At 33.7% G+C, this 17247-nt stretch overlaps 1 protein-coding gene across 1 annotated transcript in view; it reads left to right on the top strand.

Moving 5' to 3' along the window:
- Window positions 1-8368: 8368 nt before the first annotated feature.
- Window positions 8369-17247, top strand: part of LOC130902811 (heat shock protein 75 kDa, mitochondrial) — a 30638-nt gene continuing 21759 nt past the window's right edge. The window contains exons 1-6 of the mRNA XM_057815147.1: window positions 8369-8571; window positions 8627-8964; window positions 9024-9095; window positions 10141-10301; window positions 12193-12539; window positions 13409-13592. Of these exons, the coding sequence (XP_057671130.1) occupies window positions 8472-8571; window positions 8627-8964; window positions 9024-9095; window positions 10141-10301; window positions 12193-12539; window positions 13409-13592 (1202 nt within the window). The 5' untranslated portion in view covers window positions 8369-8471. The remainder of the gene's footprint in view (window positions 8572-8626; window positions 8965-9023; window positions 9096-10140; window positions 10302-12192; window positions 12540-13408; window positions 13593-17247) is intronic.

The raw sequence follows: 17247 nt of genomic DNA, 5'->3' as shown, positions 1-17247 counted from the left end.
GCCAAGTTGTCTTGTCGATTCATTCCCAATTTTTTGGAAAAAGATTTGTAAGCCTCTATATGGTTTCTGATCGTTAATTTTGTTCAACGACTTTTTGTAACTGATCCCAAGTATTCCAAATTAGAAAAACCTTGATTTTCTATTTCTTTTAAAACCAGCACAACTCTGTATAGACTCGCATTATCTCCAAAGATATTGACTGGGCGCCTACAACAGAATGAAATTGTAGCAGTATGTTGGCCACCAGTTGATACACCTGTCCTGAAATGCATTTATCCAATACAATTCCTGCCCAGACCATAATTGTACCTCCTCAATAACAGTGCATTTCTTAGACTGTCTGTTGATGGATTTATTCATATTCGTTCTCGTCTACCGTTTGAAACAATCCATAACGAGATTCATCTGTTAAGATCACGTTCATCCAGTCATTCCGCCAGTGTTAAAGTTTCAGCATGTCACAACGTTAAGCGGGGGCAGAACTCTTCATCGGACCTTAACCCTTCTGTAGTATCAGCTACATAATAATAAAAAAGCATTGGAAAACAAGATAGGAGCAAAAACAATTATTGGGACAACCTACAGTGTCTGAGACAGGCAAGGACTCTCCTGGAGAACTATATCCAGAGAAGAGCTGCTGAATACATCAATCTAAATAAGAACCATCTGCGAATACTAACAGGAGTCCAATCGGGGCACTGTCCTATCTAAAGGCGCTAGACTTAGAAGATAATGTGGCGTGAAGATTTTATTGCACGAGAACGAAAACTCTATCCACATTCTCTCGAAGTGTGAAACACTACGGAACTCCAGAGCACTACGCTTGGAAGCGTATGATATAGAAGACGAAGATCTCTGGCAGCTACCGCTATCCCACATTCTGGAGTAGGATTAACAGATCAGCTATAAACACTGAGCTCCCCAGTATCGCAGCAAGAAAGGGGGACACAATAAATTCTTTGGGTCGCAATGTATACAATATCAACATACATATATGTCGCATAAGTTTGCAAATATATCTGCGTATACGTTGAGTGAATCTCACTAAAATTTACGAGATTTTATCATTTGTTCGTTTCCACGAATAACTTCCTCAATAAAATAATAATCCTTCAACCCCAACTTACTGATACCTGCCCCAGAGAATTTTAAAACCTTAATATCCTAATAGCAATTAACTCAATTCTCTCCGATACACCTAGTAGCATGTTGTCAAAAAAAACAGTGTATCAACATACTTCTACCTTTCAACTTGGTCCTAGTACATGAACCCAGTCGAGTTGTTGGATCAACCTTTGAGTTCACTTCTCAGAACAGCTAGGTAAGTAGATTTCGAACGCCTAGATCTCCGTGCAGCTACGCTTCTCCTAGACATTTGGCACGCGCAACTTCGTTTTGTATTAATTTCTGTCTATATTGTAAGTTGGTATATTTGTATATATAGAAAGTTTAAGTATTTATCGAATTTGATAATTGTGCTAAACTAGAAAAGAAAAAATGAGTATTTAGCTTTATTTTTGGAAAGAAATACGCCTACGCAAATGAAAAGAAAAAGTCAAATCAAGCATGATCGTATCATCATGACTAAAGAGTGTTTGGGAAAGCGAAAAACTGCGATATCATCGAAAAAATACACCAAATGGTCGTGGACGAATATCGGATTGAGGCTAAAGACATAGACGGTTTTATAGAGGCTATCTGCATATCAAAAGAATAGTGACTAAAGAATTATACATGCATTAACTATCCGCGTTATGGGTGAAACTGACGAATTGCACTTCGAGTTGGTCGACCACCCTCCATATTCATGAGATCTGGTCCCCAGCGACTTTTTCCTGTGTCTTAACCACAAAGATTCACTTGCAAGAGAGAGGCAACTACGCTTTCGCATACGTAATCGCCTATTTTGAGGGGAAATATGGTAACTATTATATGGAAGTGCTAATAGAGTTAGAGCATCGCTCTACTAAGTATATACATTTGAAACAAAATAATTATGGTAATAAATTTCTTGTTTCTTTGTTAGGCTGGAAATTCTTCAGACAACCGTTAAAGGAATTGGTGGTTGGGATATTTCATCGTAGGATTTTTAATGTTACGAAAGGATAGAATGAATTCAGAAGAGTTCCATCTCATTTACTAAGGACTCTGTTGTTTGTATATAGCATAAAGGTTACTAATTTTTACCTTTCATTTATTTGAACATAGATGGGCTAATTAGTAATAAATTTAAAAAATGCTTTTTGGGTTAATGGTCTTAAAATAAGTCAATAAGTCTAGATTGAGCAAAATCGGTCCATGCAAAGAATGTGAAAGAGATAAGTTGGTAAATGTAAAACCGGTGCCATATCCATATGGAGCACTTCATATTGAATGATGGCTCGCGTAGTTTCCTCATTTCTTCTCATCTTACCCGTTGAAGGTGACGGGAGAAACTTAGACCTTAAGTGTATTCGAATACTTGCTTATTTAACATGATCTATATGAGTTATCATTATTTTCTTCAAATGTATCCAATAGTTTATGTAAACTACACCAAATTAACTGTCATCAATTGCTTCTTAATGCTGTACAACGCGCAAACTATCTTTAGCATTGTATATTTGGCTCATTAATCCACAATTCCTCTTTTCATCTCACTATCCAGTTTTGGATGCACCACAGCTCTAATTGGTTAATTATCTTACGACTCTAATTAACACAACCATTCTTCAACCACCTGTCAATGATTACCTATAGATTTCAGTGTGAACATTCGTATTAGAAACAAATACTTAACCAGGTTTCGATTTCACGATACGAGTATGTACATTTTATCGAACATTTTTGAACAAAGATATTTGTTGTCTTCAAATATGTTACTGGTTCATTTAGTAAGTGAAAGAGGGAGTGCGAAATTTACGCTTTATTTAACTTGATGCCTATGGTTACAAAATCCTGTAATCCTTAGAAAATAAATATCAGAAAAATCTGGCCCGTAGCGGCATATCACCCAAAAGGAGTGTGTATCACTTTTAAAAAGGGATAAGAAGGGTTTTGCGGGATGATATTTAAGACACAAACTCTTTCAAGAAGTGATTTTATATTTTACTTTGCTATTCGAGTGAAATGGTGCGATATCACTATTGTTATAGATTTTACAATGAACATAAAAGAAAAGGCGACAAATATGTACTCGTAGTATGTTACATCTCATAAAAAGGAATCTTGAGATTATATTTGTTTTATACATTCAAAGCTCTAACCATGGGCATTACTAAAATACTTTTTACATTAGATTCTGTATGTTGGTATATTGATTATTTTAACAATAAAATATAGTTTTAAAAAAAAGAGCAGCACACTTTTATAGTTGACTGAACTAAAAAGTAGAAAACAATTCTTAAAAGAATAAAAAGACTGACGAGAAAATATGACTGTTTTATTTAGATTTTGTTTCTGGGAACGCAGAGGTCTTGCCAGTTTACAGGCCTTTTTGTAGCCTTCGTCCTTAAGACTCGTCAGAATTCGAATCATCTGAGAAATCCAAAACTATTCCACTAGGTCGAATCCTAGGATTGTTCCAAGTGTGTTGCGAAGAATAAATATCGTAGATTCCTTCTCTTTTTCACAGAACCGACCGTCCGTCTCGGCGATCTTTCCTCTGTGATAATTGGCTCTCGCCTGCCCTTAGTCCGTCTTGGTGATCTTTCCTCTGTGATAATTGGCTTTCGCGTGCCCTTAGTCCTACCAGAGCAATTGTCTGCTCTCAGCTTAGCTACAGCATTTTCTTTACACACTCTGATGGATTTATCTCATCTGTAAAGGTTTTAGCCTATTTGCAGCCATAAACTGCAGCTATGACACTTTTCCCACAGCTTAAGATGTTCCTTAATCTAGGAATAAGGGATTTCCACTGCAGATTCGGGTTTTGCCCACGGTTGATTAGCTCTAGGTCATTAGCAAGTTTATTACTCCTTGGTTTCTTATGTCCTGAGCTCCAGTGTAGCTCTATTTGCCATTCCACCAATCCCGTCTATGTAGATATGCACATTTATACGCTATATACTAAAATGGTTATTTTATGCAGTAAACTGGTGAGTACGTGAGTACGGCCATCAGCAGAGTTAATTTAAAAAAAAAAGTCGGTCGTCGAATTTCCTCATAAATCTATTTCCAGTACTAGTAGACGTGTTTTTTGAGTTAATTCGTATTTCGTATATATTATATCCAGCACCACTATTATTATAGACTCAATTTCATATTTATCTATGTATTCTAACTTATATTATGCTCAGCTCTTCTTGATGTGGCATTTTTGTTCTATTTTAATTTTTGACTTGTAGTTTTCATAAAATTCCATAAGCTTTAGTTAAATAGAAATGTTTAATCCATCCACAAGCTACCTTTTGTCAACGTGTTGTGTTTAGATGATTGTTCTGGCGTATACCAGAAAATTATAATAAAGATGAACAAATTGCCATAGGCTTTAGTTGAATGAAACAACTAAATGTATCTTCCATCCACGAGCTACATTTTTGTCATTATGTTGTTTCAGAATAGAAATTATGTTCTATGCATGAGCTACCTTCTGATTAAAAATGAATTCTTAAAACAATTCAATCACAAGAAACCTAGAATCAAGACGATGCAGAAACAAAAAGTACAAATACTTCAAACTGACTCTTATTCCTTGTTCATAGACTAATTACGAAGGCGATGTAATTAAAAAAATAGTTTGTCTGTGCAGTATAGCGTCTCAGAACGTCTATAACGGAAGCCATCATTAATTATTTCTCAGAAATTGCTTCGTTACATATTTGTATACCTAATTTGTTCATTGCATTTGATTTTGTGAAACCCTTTTCGTTTATTTGACTAGTGGATAGCTTACTTTCAGTTTCAAACCATTCTTTGTGAAGTGTATATCACATTTGTACTAAAAAATGTTAACAAAAAGAAAAAGAGTGGTTCTTGAGTTAAAAGATGAAATGGAAATCATTACGCTGCTTTTTAGCCGGTGAATCGGGTCAGACATTATCTATCGAGCTCGGTGTTGGTAAATCAACGATAACAAAAATAAAAAATAATTCTGATTCAATCACCAGGTACGCACATAATCTTGCCAATGAGGAGGACAGTTCAAATCGTAAAACTATGAAAAAAGCAAACAGTGAATTGGTGGAATATGCTGTTTACACTTGGTTTATGCAAAAACGGTCTTTTGGGCACCCCATATCAGGGCCTATTTTGTGTGGAAAAGTATTGGAATTAAACATAAAGCGTGGTGGTGAATTAACCAACCTTAATCGCAAGCCTTAAATTACAACATAGGATACGGCAGATTGAAATTCTCGGTGAAAAATTAAGTGCTGACGCTCCAGCAGCAGAGAATTTGAGGAAATTTCTTGAAGTTAAGAATACGATTTGAATTTCGTCTACAATGCAGACTAAACGGTATTGGAAAGCTTTGCCATCCACGTTAGTGTCTCGAAAAGAAGCCGCAGCTTCAGGTTATTAAATGAGCAAGGATCGCGTTACAGTGTGCGCCAATGCATCTGGGACACATAGGTTTTTATTGATAGGTAAATCCAAAAACCCACGATGTTTTGAAAACGTGATAATTTTGTCAATATACACATGCCAAAAACATGCCTGGACGGATAGCGATTTGCTCATAAAAGATAAGAAAACACTTTTATTAAGTGATAAATTTTCGGCATTTTAGTGGAAATGGAGACAAGGTTCTTCTCCTTTTGTACAATGCTCCGTCACATCCATCGCCTGAAACTTTGAATAAGTTTGTGGTGAAGCTTTTCCCACCTATTATAACTTCTCTAGTTCAATCTATGGATCAGAGCGTTAACGAAACATTAAAGAAACTGTACCGAAAACAGCTCATGCGTCGTCTGCTTTTAGGTGATACAAATGACAAAGAAACTATTTTCTCTATGTACAAAAAAATCAATTGAAAAGACTGCAATTATATGTTGGTCAAAGCATGGAATGGAGGAATGGAATAGAGGAATGGAATGAATAAGTCGCGGTATAAATTACTGAAACCATCCAAAGATAAAATCGAAATCCACGAAGATGATAATGAAATTTCATCGGAAATTGTGGATGAAATGAGTAATATTAGTGTTTTCGCAGTTTATGCTAAAAATAACGTGAATGAGTGGCTACGTGTGGACAGTGATGATCCAGGCTTTCAGTCGCTGACAGACGATGAAATTGTTAAAAAATTATTACGTGGCTTGATCGTCAAGAAGGGTCGAACCAAACGCAGTTATTACCACTGAAAAGAATTAGAGATCTAGCTGCTATGAAGAGAAAATCGACATTGAAGCAGACAAATATTAAAACATTCTTTATGCCACAGCACCAATTTTAATAAAGCTACATTTTTGATTATCCAAACCACCCCTGACAACATCATTTCGGATAATCGACGCTCTACTATATTTTCCCTTGTTTCACTTTTACATGTAACTATTGTACACCTTATTTTTTCGGAATACTTCCCATTCTAGTTGAAAATAATAGTTATTTATCTAACTAGTTATAAAAAGAGCGATATTGTTCAACAAGCGCAAATTACGCGAATTGAACAATATTAATGTGGCATTAAATGGTGTTAGAAATATTGTTATTATTGAAGCGATTTTTCAAAATAAGTCAAAACAAGTTTGAAGTAAATATTTGGAATGTCTTTAGATAGCGAATCAGACATTCCATTTGAAGTAAATGCAAATGCTGCAGTAGGTAGTTGAATACCTAAAAAAACAAGAAGTAGATACGCCTTGACCTACCAAAAATTTGAAAAATGGTGCGATTTGAAAAATATGAAAAACATCAACGAAAAGATACTACTTGCTTATTTTGAAAATTAAAGATAATAAAGGCGTCGACTTTGTGGACTACATTTTCAGTGTTCTGAACTCAACTACACAAAAATCTCAATATCAAGAAGTACACATGCTTTTGGCTTGGCTGAAAGACGCAGATACTATGCGAAAGATAATGTAGAAAGATTTATAAAAGAGACTGAAATTAAAATATTTCTATTTTCAAAAGTACGACTTAATTTACGATATGTTTATAATTCATTAGGTCGCAGTAATAATAGGGATTACGGGAGCCTGCAGGAATGCTGAACAGACGCTCCTACAAGAAGAATATGTATTTGATAAAGGCCCCTTTTTTGAAATTACAATTCCAGAAAGCAAAACACAGGTTATTCACGAATTTGTGGTCGCTGCTGGAAATATTACTGGTGTCAATCTGTTGACCTCCTCAAAAAGTATCGAAAATTAGATCTCCTGCTGTAAATCACGACAAATAATATAAATATAAATATTATAATGGAAAATGTGGCATACAACCCGTGAGCATAAGCACCATTGGAAAATTATTGCCAGCAAAGATTGCTCAGTACCTGGGTCTACTTAATCTTAAAGGATACGCAGGACATTGTTTCAGATTATTGTCAGTGTCTGTTCTGGCAGAGTAAGGAGCGGATATTCTGAAAATAAAGCAACACAGAGGATGGAAATCCAAAAGGATAGCCAAGGGCTATGTTTAGAGTTCGTTAGAAAATAAAAGAAGAATTTCAGAAAACGTTATGTGACAAGCCCCTGGCATACAAGTAGATCCCACAGCTTCAAATAAAATTAACATTAAACAAGAAGTTCAAGAGAATATTCACTCAGAAATGGACTTTAATATCTTCAATAATGTTGTTTTTAATGTTTATAAATCTTAAAATACTATTGAATTCAAATAATCAGTTAATGATCAGTTTAGATAATAAAATAATTGTCAGTTTTTACGGTAACTAATAAATAATTCTTTGAAACAAACAGTTGCGTAAAGTTTTTACATAACTATTTTTCATAACTGATACATGAAGGTCATGAAAAATGTGACGTTTTCTAATGTCAAGGATTGACTTAAAGGGTCACATTTGACAGCGAAATTAGATTTATCTTTATATCAGAAACGATTCTAATATTAATAATGGTTTCATTTGTTTTAATTGTTTTATTAATAAACATATATTTCAAAAAGAATATCACATCTGCCATCTACAGTCCAATCTTCGAAGAATAACTTTGGCTATAGAAATTTACTGCTTCACATTTGAGGTGTTACTAACTGACATCTATTAGAGAGGTCTTTAGCTCAACTTTTATAGGAATTCAAATTTCGTGTCTCGTACTCTATTGTACCTATACTTACAACGACTATACTTTATAATAATGTTTACCTTATTGATTTAAGATAAAATGTATTTGATTGAAACAAGATATTTTGCGAGTTGCACTAGCTTTGGAGTCGACTATAGCTTAATTACATTAGACTATATAAAAATAGCATGAAGTTATTTATTCATATATATTTAAAAAAGAAGAAGAAACTATCCATTACAATTACAAATATCAATAAATCCGCGAAACGAAATTTGAATATTGAATTCTCCAAAGTTAAATATGTCTTTAAGTAGATTCAGTCGTATACTTACATTTAGAAATGTGTTAACCAAAAATAACACATTTAGAAATGTTAATTGCAACAAAGCTGCCATTCGAGGTATGATTCATTTTTTAGGTTAAGATAACTTTTATTTAAAATTAACTTTTTTTAGGCGCTCAACGTTGTTTAAGGCTATTAAGTACACAGACTTCACCTAACGAAGAAGAAAATCATTCAATAATCAAAAATACAGAAAAGCCGACAGGGGATATTACAAAACATGAATTTAAAGCAGAAACGAAAATGTTGCTAGATATAGTTGCGAAATCATTGTATTCCGAGAAAGAAGTTTTTATTAGAGAGTTAATATCAAACGCTAGTGATGCTTTAGAAAAATTTAGATACTTAGCAGTTTCAGGAAATGAAACTGCTCAAAATATTAAAGATATAGATAGACCACTCGAAATACACATTTTAACAGACAAACATAACAGAACCCTAACTATACAAGTATGTAACAATATAACAATTGTATAACCTTAGGGTAAATCATAATTCTATTTTTGTAGGATACAGGAGTTGGTATGACCAAAGAAGAACTTGTATCAAATTTAGGAATAATAGCCAAATCAGGATCCAAGGTAAGTACAGTATTTTAATTAAATGGAATACTAGAAAATTTAAGATAAGTCAATTTAATATATAAAATTGTAAATTTCTTGTTTTTAAGTTGTTTGGATATATTTATGTTGCTAAATCATCTTGATTTTTGCTCTCTTCTGATTGAAAATTAGTCTTTTTTTAAATGCAATTGAAAATTTGACCTACTTCCAAATTTTCACCTGTCTTTTAAAAAAACTAATTTTCAATCAGAAGAAACCTAAAATCAAGACATTTTAGGTCAGCATAAGTCAGGTAACAAGCCTGCATTAAGAGAAAAAAATGCAGTGTCTAAATGAATTTATTGCAAAAGAGATTCAAAAAAGGGTAACTGTAAATGTTCAAATTGGTAACCATCTTGATCAATGCATTTATGGCAACATCTCTCAACAGAGAGGCAGGTCCGGCAAAGTATATCAAACCGTCCATGAAGAGTTTCAAATTCTTCTTCAATTGCTGTTTGGTGGTCAAGATGATTGTGTGGCTCTCTTGAAAAAACGTGGTTCTTGAGAGGGCCCTGTATGAAGAAATCATTCTTCATCATGCTGGCTTGAAGGTTGCTTCATCTGAGAAAATGGAATGCTTAACTGCAGATTATCCTGACTACATCCAAGGTACTACTCGCCAAATTCCAATCTAATGAGATCCAAATCATCTTCATGAAGTACGTGGAGGAGACACAGATGGTAAATTTGATAGTGCATGCATTTCAACATTAGTTGTAAAGAACAATCAAATATTTGAAGTTCTCCCGATAGCCGCACTGCAGATTGGTTCGGCTGCTCAAATAATGCCAGCGCCACTGTTTTCATATTTGCGTTAGTTATTACAGATACCAGTCCTCCAGAACGCGGCGCATCGGCAAAACATGCTTCGTTTTAATCGTTTTGAAAGCGTTGCCAGACTTATGAGCGTCACCGGTCGCCGATTTTTCGGGAAAGTTGTTTGACTTATGCCGACCTCTGCGTGTCTACATATATGGAATTTATTATGTTACATTTACACTCAGTTGGCTATTAATTCCAGGCCTTCATTGAACAAATTAAAGAAAAAGCGGCAGTTGGAGATAATAATATTATTGGTCAATTTGGTGTTGGCTTTTACAGTTCTTTTATGGTGGCTGATAAAGTAGAAGTTTATTCTAAAGCAGTTGATGCAGAAACTGGCTATAGATGGGTCTCTGAAGGGTGAGGAATGTTCCTAATATATATGGAGTCTATTTTTTAGAATATTATTAGAACATATCGTACCTCCGCTCAAATAGTGTCATAAGTCAAAAATCCAACCACTTACCAAGTAATAAGTATTTGAAATTAATTCTAACTTTATTTTTCACTTCTTGAAAGATAACTCAACAAGTGGCAAAGTTACCACAATAGTAACTATTTACTTAACATTATTTGAGATCAGTTTTTGAAGTTTTCTAGCACCAATAATACAATAAAAGAGATTTTCTCATTTTTTGAGTTATGACACTATTTGAGCAGAGGTGTGATGCATGGAAGTGAAAACAAAAAATCCGTACAAACTGTTTGTTTTATTTTAATTATTTATACTTTACTCTATGAATCAATGGTTACTACACTATAATACACACATTTTATATAACTGAATCCAGCACCTAGTTAGCTCGCTGGAGTTTGATCAAAATTCTCTTTTTCAATTCTTCCTAACCAGCCAACAATTTTCGCCAAAAATGTTCACTTGGCCTCAGTTAGGAACATTCCTAGACTCAGCGGTGGATTTACACTAGGGTAAGTCAGGGCAAGTGCCCAGGACGACATTTTTTTAGTCTAATGAATTATTATTTTAACTTATAGTAAAAATTAATAATCAAAATGTCTTAGTCAATTTATTTCCTTAGAGATTTAAAAAAATAATCGATTTTTCTATTTTCTGCAAGTGAAGAAATATGATTAGTATTTGTTTGAAAAAGTGAAAAAAATTCGGAATTAATCTTTGCATTTTTCAAAACATAATTAATCAATGAAACTCAAAAAATGTTATAATTTATCGATTGCACCAATTAATTTTAATTTAAACAAAAATTATTTTGGAATTTATTAAAATTTAAACAGTGCATGCTGTCACCTACAGTCTGTTTCACAAAAACTTATATAGGTTCTTGTGATGAAGTTTGTTATTTTAATTTTGAAAAATAAAATATATGAACTATAAGTTGAAGTAAAATTCCAGTATTGGAGTGAATTTTTTTCGGTGCTCAGAGGCGGCATCAAGTTTAAATCCGCCCCTGCATAAACTTCTCATTAAACGGAATATTTAACTCCGTAAAAGCTCTCACAACATCCTTCGCATAATGAATAGTTGCCATATTTATCCAGAACACAAATTTTCCTTCAGGATGTTTTTTCGTAATGAACTGCATTAATCTAAATCTAATGCACTCTTTTTCATATACTTACAAACCCTTGAGTTGAACTTTTTGTTACTTTTGAAATACATTTCTGCATTTACTTCCTCGCCTTTCTTAACAATAATAAGTCTTATTATTCGCCATTTCACTCCCGTCAAATGTCTTTGACAATTATTTCTAAGCTTTTAGTGGCTGAAAACTCGTTGTCACTGAGATTTCTAAGTTTTGATTTTTGTTCCATTATTTGGGTGTAGAGTTTCTTGAATTTTGAGCTACATTCTGTTTCCTTAGAATGTTGCCTGGATATTTTTGCTTACCTGTCTGATTTTTTTTCAATCGAAATACCTGTCTTAACATGAAAACAGATATCGTAAATTGATTTTGTTAATAAAACTTTGCATTTAATTTACATCGTTTGTTTTCCTTTAGATTTTCCATATTTGAAACTAAACTTCTTATAGAAATAATGTTTATACTTAGTACATATGCAAAACCCAAATTATGAGAAATAATTAAAAATATTCTCAGTCAACGCCTACTTTACATGCTAAGCTATCTACAAATGTAAGGATTTTTTGTCCTCACACCCTTAATTTTATATATGCATATTTCACATTTTCCATGCATTTCAAATTATTAAATGGTGGTAAATATCTGTTTTTTTATTTTTCCCAGTGTTAGTTTAAAAATTCTTTCATTTCCAGGACTGGTACATACGAAATTCAACCAGCAGAAGGTGTACAAAATGGAACAAAAATCATAATTCATTTAAAAGCAGATTGTCGAGAATTTGCCGATGAAGACACTATCAAAAACGTAATAAACAAATACAGCAACTTTGTGGGAAGTCCTTTATACTTGAACGGCAAAAAAACTAATGTTGTCCAACCACTGTGGTTATCAGATCCCAAAAGTGTTACTTTTCAACAGCATAACGATTTTTATAGATTCATAAGTGGCAGTTATGATGTACCTAGATACACTTTGCATTATAAAACTGATGTTCCTATATCAATTAGAGCATTATTATATTTTCCAGAAGGAAAACCAGGTGAGTTGAATATCTAAGGGTAGAAAAAAAACGTTTGCTCCAAAATGTTAACTGTTGGCTTTTAAGGTCTGAACCTTATAAAAAAGGTAAAATCGTCCAAAATGGTCCACTCTATTATACACTCCCGAGAAATCCCATATCTACAATCTCCAGATAATCAAGATTATCTACATATATATCTTCTTTAGCTGTTACTGGTACAATTTTTTGATTTCTTTTAACACAGTAAACCAAAAGAATGTCTTGTTGTTTGGAAGAGTAGATACAATAATATTGTGTAATACCTATAATGATAAAATTTCAAATTTCAACCATTGTTATCCTTTCGGTGCAAGTGGTCATAAATAATTGCGTAATCTGTAGCCTTGACAGCTAAGCTCATTGTCGGTAGCGCGCAGCACTTGTACCGCTTGCCGCTGCGTCGTATGAAAATTCATATTATTTAAACTAATACCAGACAGTAAACTTTTCTTTTGAAATAAAGAACTTAAATGTATAATGCGTAATACGAAAAAAGTTCAATTGTCATACTGAGAAGTCATAAAAATTTCAATTTGTTTATATTTTGTCTTCAATAGTTTTTTATAATTAATTTTTCAATTTGAAGTACCGAAAATTTCTATTGTAATAAAAATTGTTGGTATATTCAAAGTTTTCAAAAACTATTTTGAGTGATATTATCATTATTATATTTTAATTAGTTTTGTATTATCAAGTGGTAAAGGAAGGGTTCACTTGACTTAATCTGGTTCTTTTATCACACAGTAAGATTGTCTTTTTTATATAAACTACATGTACTGCATAAGAAAATGAATGGAAATTGGAGAAATAAACTTAACTCTCCTGTTGAAATATATTTTTGATTTCAGGTTTATTTGAAATGTCAAGAGAAACTGAATCTGGTGTAGCACTTTACACTAAGAAAATACTAATTAAAAACCGAACTGATAATATATTACCGAAATGGTTACGATTTGTTAAAGGCGTTGTAGATTCAGAAGATATTCCTCTGAACTTGAGCAGAGAACTTTTACAAAACAGTGCACTCATCACGTAAGTATGAAACTTGCACTTTGATAATACTGTCACGAAACTGTGTCTGAGAGGATACATGAATAACCAAATGTATTTAACTGTGTTGGAATATCTGGAAATACTGATGATATTCATACTGAACACACTACTCTTTACTATTACAACACCAACACTTACAATTACACTGTAAGATCCTCCATGTTTCTCAAATATGAAATATGTATGTGATTCCTTGTTTCACTCTAGATAAAAAGTATGATTAAATCTTGTTGTTCATTAATTACATATTATTGAATTAAAAATAAACAAAACTTTGACTATAGGGGGAATTTGTTGTGATCATATATTTGTCCTTAGTGATAGTAATATGAAAAAAGATGTTTATTCTTATTAACCTTTAAAAGCAAATAAAAACATTTTTATCGTACGTGTAGCACCAGCTCTGCTTTCATTATGTTAACGACGATGCTTGTGTATGATGAGGCTAATATGTATTTTTTTTTCTTTGGATTGCTGAATAATAGTAATGCCTTAAGATGCTAGACTGTGTGCCCAGAATTATCCAAACAATAATTTTCTACGTTCTGAAATGTTTACTCAGAAACGAGAAGATCAGATTCTTCAGTTTATTGACGACTACTATTAGACTTATTCAGAAAGTAAATTTTAGTGATAAAAATGAGAATATTTTATTATTTGAAAAACTTATGCGCTACTCAATTTATAGCTGTTATTCTTTACCTATCCCAGATACAATGTATCAAAAGGATTAGGCTCGGTTCACAAAATAAATGTCGGCGAAGGTGTTTTTTGGTAAACACAGTTTGGTGATGCTATTGTGCAAGTTAGGCACGACGCCGGTTGTTGACATAATAACTGGGACTATTCTTACATTTTCGCTGTGCAACATCTGTTTAATATCAATTGCGAGATCCGCGTATTTCGCCAGTTTTTCCTGGTGTTTGTTGAGAACATTGTGAGTGGATGGAATGGACCTATTGTAGCAGAGTCTAAAATTAACACTTTCTAGCACCTTCTGCGGCTGGTACTTGTAATATGGTGTATACATATTGAAATATTCTATTCTATACATATTCTAATAGTGGATTCCTTCTTTGTGGATTAGTTCTTTGTCATCATTATTCGTGTTAACCTCTGAATCCCCTCTAGCTTTGTTTTCGTCCACTTCAGGATTCCAAAAGAGTTCGTTAAAACAGGTATGGCATAGGTGTTGAGTACATAAGATGTTCTTTGCACCCTTGGTGATCTCTTCTGCAACCTTTCTGTTTCTCTGCTAAGATGTCATTTTCCTCTACGTGCCTATAAATTCTGTTAGTGATACAAGCTGTAAGTATCTTATATAAAGTTAGTAGGCACGTGATAGGTCTATACTGAGTAGGGTCATCCGTCTGGGAGCTCTTTGGAAGCAATTGAGTGAAACCCAGTGCTAACAATGTAGGGATATCTTCTGCGTTCTGTAGAAGGTGAATAAATTGCTTCGCTAATATTATCGACTTCCATTGCTTTCCAGTTGCTAGTATTTTGGATTACGTCAGTGATTTCTTTCAGTGTTAAGTCGTCAAACTGCATCGGAACAATATTTCATCGCATCTCTTCGGCATTTCTCTTGTGGATTTTGGAAGTTAACCACAATGAAGTCCAATACTTTTCCAATGTCTGTTTTGATGGCATAGCTTGATTAGTGTTGTTATTGGACGTAGCTACAAGTTTCCTGTAAAATACTTTTTGGTTGCCATGAAAAGTGTTATTCTGTAGCTTCTTTGTGCACTTAATGTAGATCAATATACTCACGCAAATGTTGTTGATGTTCTGAATTCTATGTGTGAATACCTATTTTCTTGAATATTTTTCTGATGTAGTTTCTCAAGCGTTTAGAGGGTTGTGCACAATTCTTGTACTCACTCCTAATTGTATCTAATTGTTCTAGGTGGCATTGCCACCAGGATTTTTTTTGGTGTTATTGGTACTGATATTTGTCACTTATATTTGCGAAGTACTGCAACAGCACAATAAATAAGTGAATGAAGCCACTCGAGCGTATTGTAGTCGGAGGGTTCCTATTAATGAGCCGACTCCTGTAATTACTTTATTAGAGTTTCAGTTGGTCCTCAGCTTATGTAATTTTGGACAACGTATAGGGTTTGTGCCCTCAAATTCCGCTAATGCTTTGTGCATTTCGAGGGACACTTTATCGACGATGTTTGGTTCGGTATTATCTAAATCGGGTATAGTCTGATTGTAATTTTATCTTCATGTTCGCTAGTGTGAGTTTCACCGTGTGTACCGTTTGCATCTTGCGCTGCGAGATGATCATCTATTCTTTGAAGATCTCTCGTATTTGCTGCAGTATAGGTGCATGAAGCAAATTGTTCTTCACAATACTCCTTCTCTGTTCAGCTATTCGTTGTTCCGTTAAATGCTGCAATTCTGGGTATCTCTTAACAAAATCACGATGAATGGCGAATCGGTAGGTGGTCATATCGGTCTCCATGTTGATTGCTCTTTGAAATAGAAGCGCACAATGAATGAATTTAAATCACTGGTCTATTTCATGCGCTTCCCAGGCAATCCGGCTTTTGTGGTCGTAAGCACATTGACTTGCGTCGCCGTAGAGGCAGTGGAGGAGTTAGTGGTGTATTCCTCAATTGTGTTAATTATCACAGTACTCTACTCGGCGCATCACGCTTCGTTTGCCGCTAGCCGAGGGAGTCTGTAGCTCATTTTCGAGGAGGACCCACTACCTAAATCCTGAACGGGACAAGAGGTTATGGTGGTACAAAGACCATTCACCCATTTACTCCGTAAATTATACATCATGTTTTTTGCATCTTAAACCTTCTGCCAGAGGATAGGGAAGATGTGAAAATTGTTTGTATTATTATTATATCTATATTAAGTACAACATGTTCAGCATTTACTACCTAATAGTTATCCAGTCTGTATGGAGTATTGTCAATAAAATATGAATTTTGAAGTAAGAGTCGCCAAGTGATGGCAAGAATCGCTATGTAATGTAATATCTTCCCAAATATCTTCTTAATATCAGACCACATGGAAGGATTGCTTTGTAACGGGCTCAATATAACTTTTTGGGTTTACACGATTTTAGGAGAGGTAATCAAACCCTTGATATGTTGGAGTATCTCTATTGAACCTATCTTTTTATGTGTATCAAAATGAATATAAATTTTATCATTAAATATAGAATATGGCAGCCACAAAATTACTACATAGATCATAATAAATCTATACAATTAATAACTAGGTCAATAATGTGTGGCACTGAACAACTAGCTCAGTAAATTATTTTAATGAAATGAAAAATGTAACTTCCATTGCACTAAATTTTGCATTTTTGCTGTCAATGTTCTATTTATAGTGGAAGTCAACTTTTCAAGGCAAATCATTGTAAATTTTCATATCCACATATTATGGACTGATTTTCAGTCCACATACCTCAAGCTTCACAAGATTCCAACAATGTTCTCGCTCAATGGATGGATTGGCATTATCTATGATTCTTTATTAGGACGATTTTTCCTTCCGGTACTATTAACCAGTAAAATATATCTTCATTTTATAGAAAATGAGTTTCCAGTTTTCATAATAAAAAGGCATATATTGTACAGAAGTTTTAAAATAATGTTTTTAC

This window comes from Diorhabda carinulata, chromosome X (genome assembly GCF_026250575.1).
Source record: "Diorhabda carinulata isolate Delta chromosome X, icDioCari1.1, whole genome shotgun sequence".
NCBI classification, from domain to species: Eukaryota; Metazoa; Arthropoda; class Insecta; order Coleoptera; family Chrysomelidae; genus Diorhabda; species Diorhabda carinulata.
This window is presented reverse-complemented; position numbering and strand designations above follow the sequence as displayed.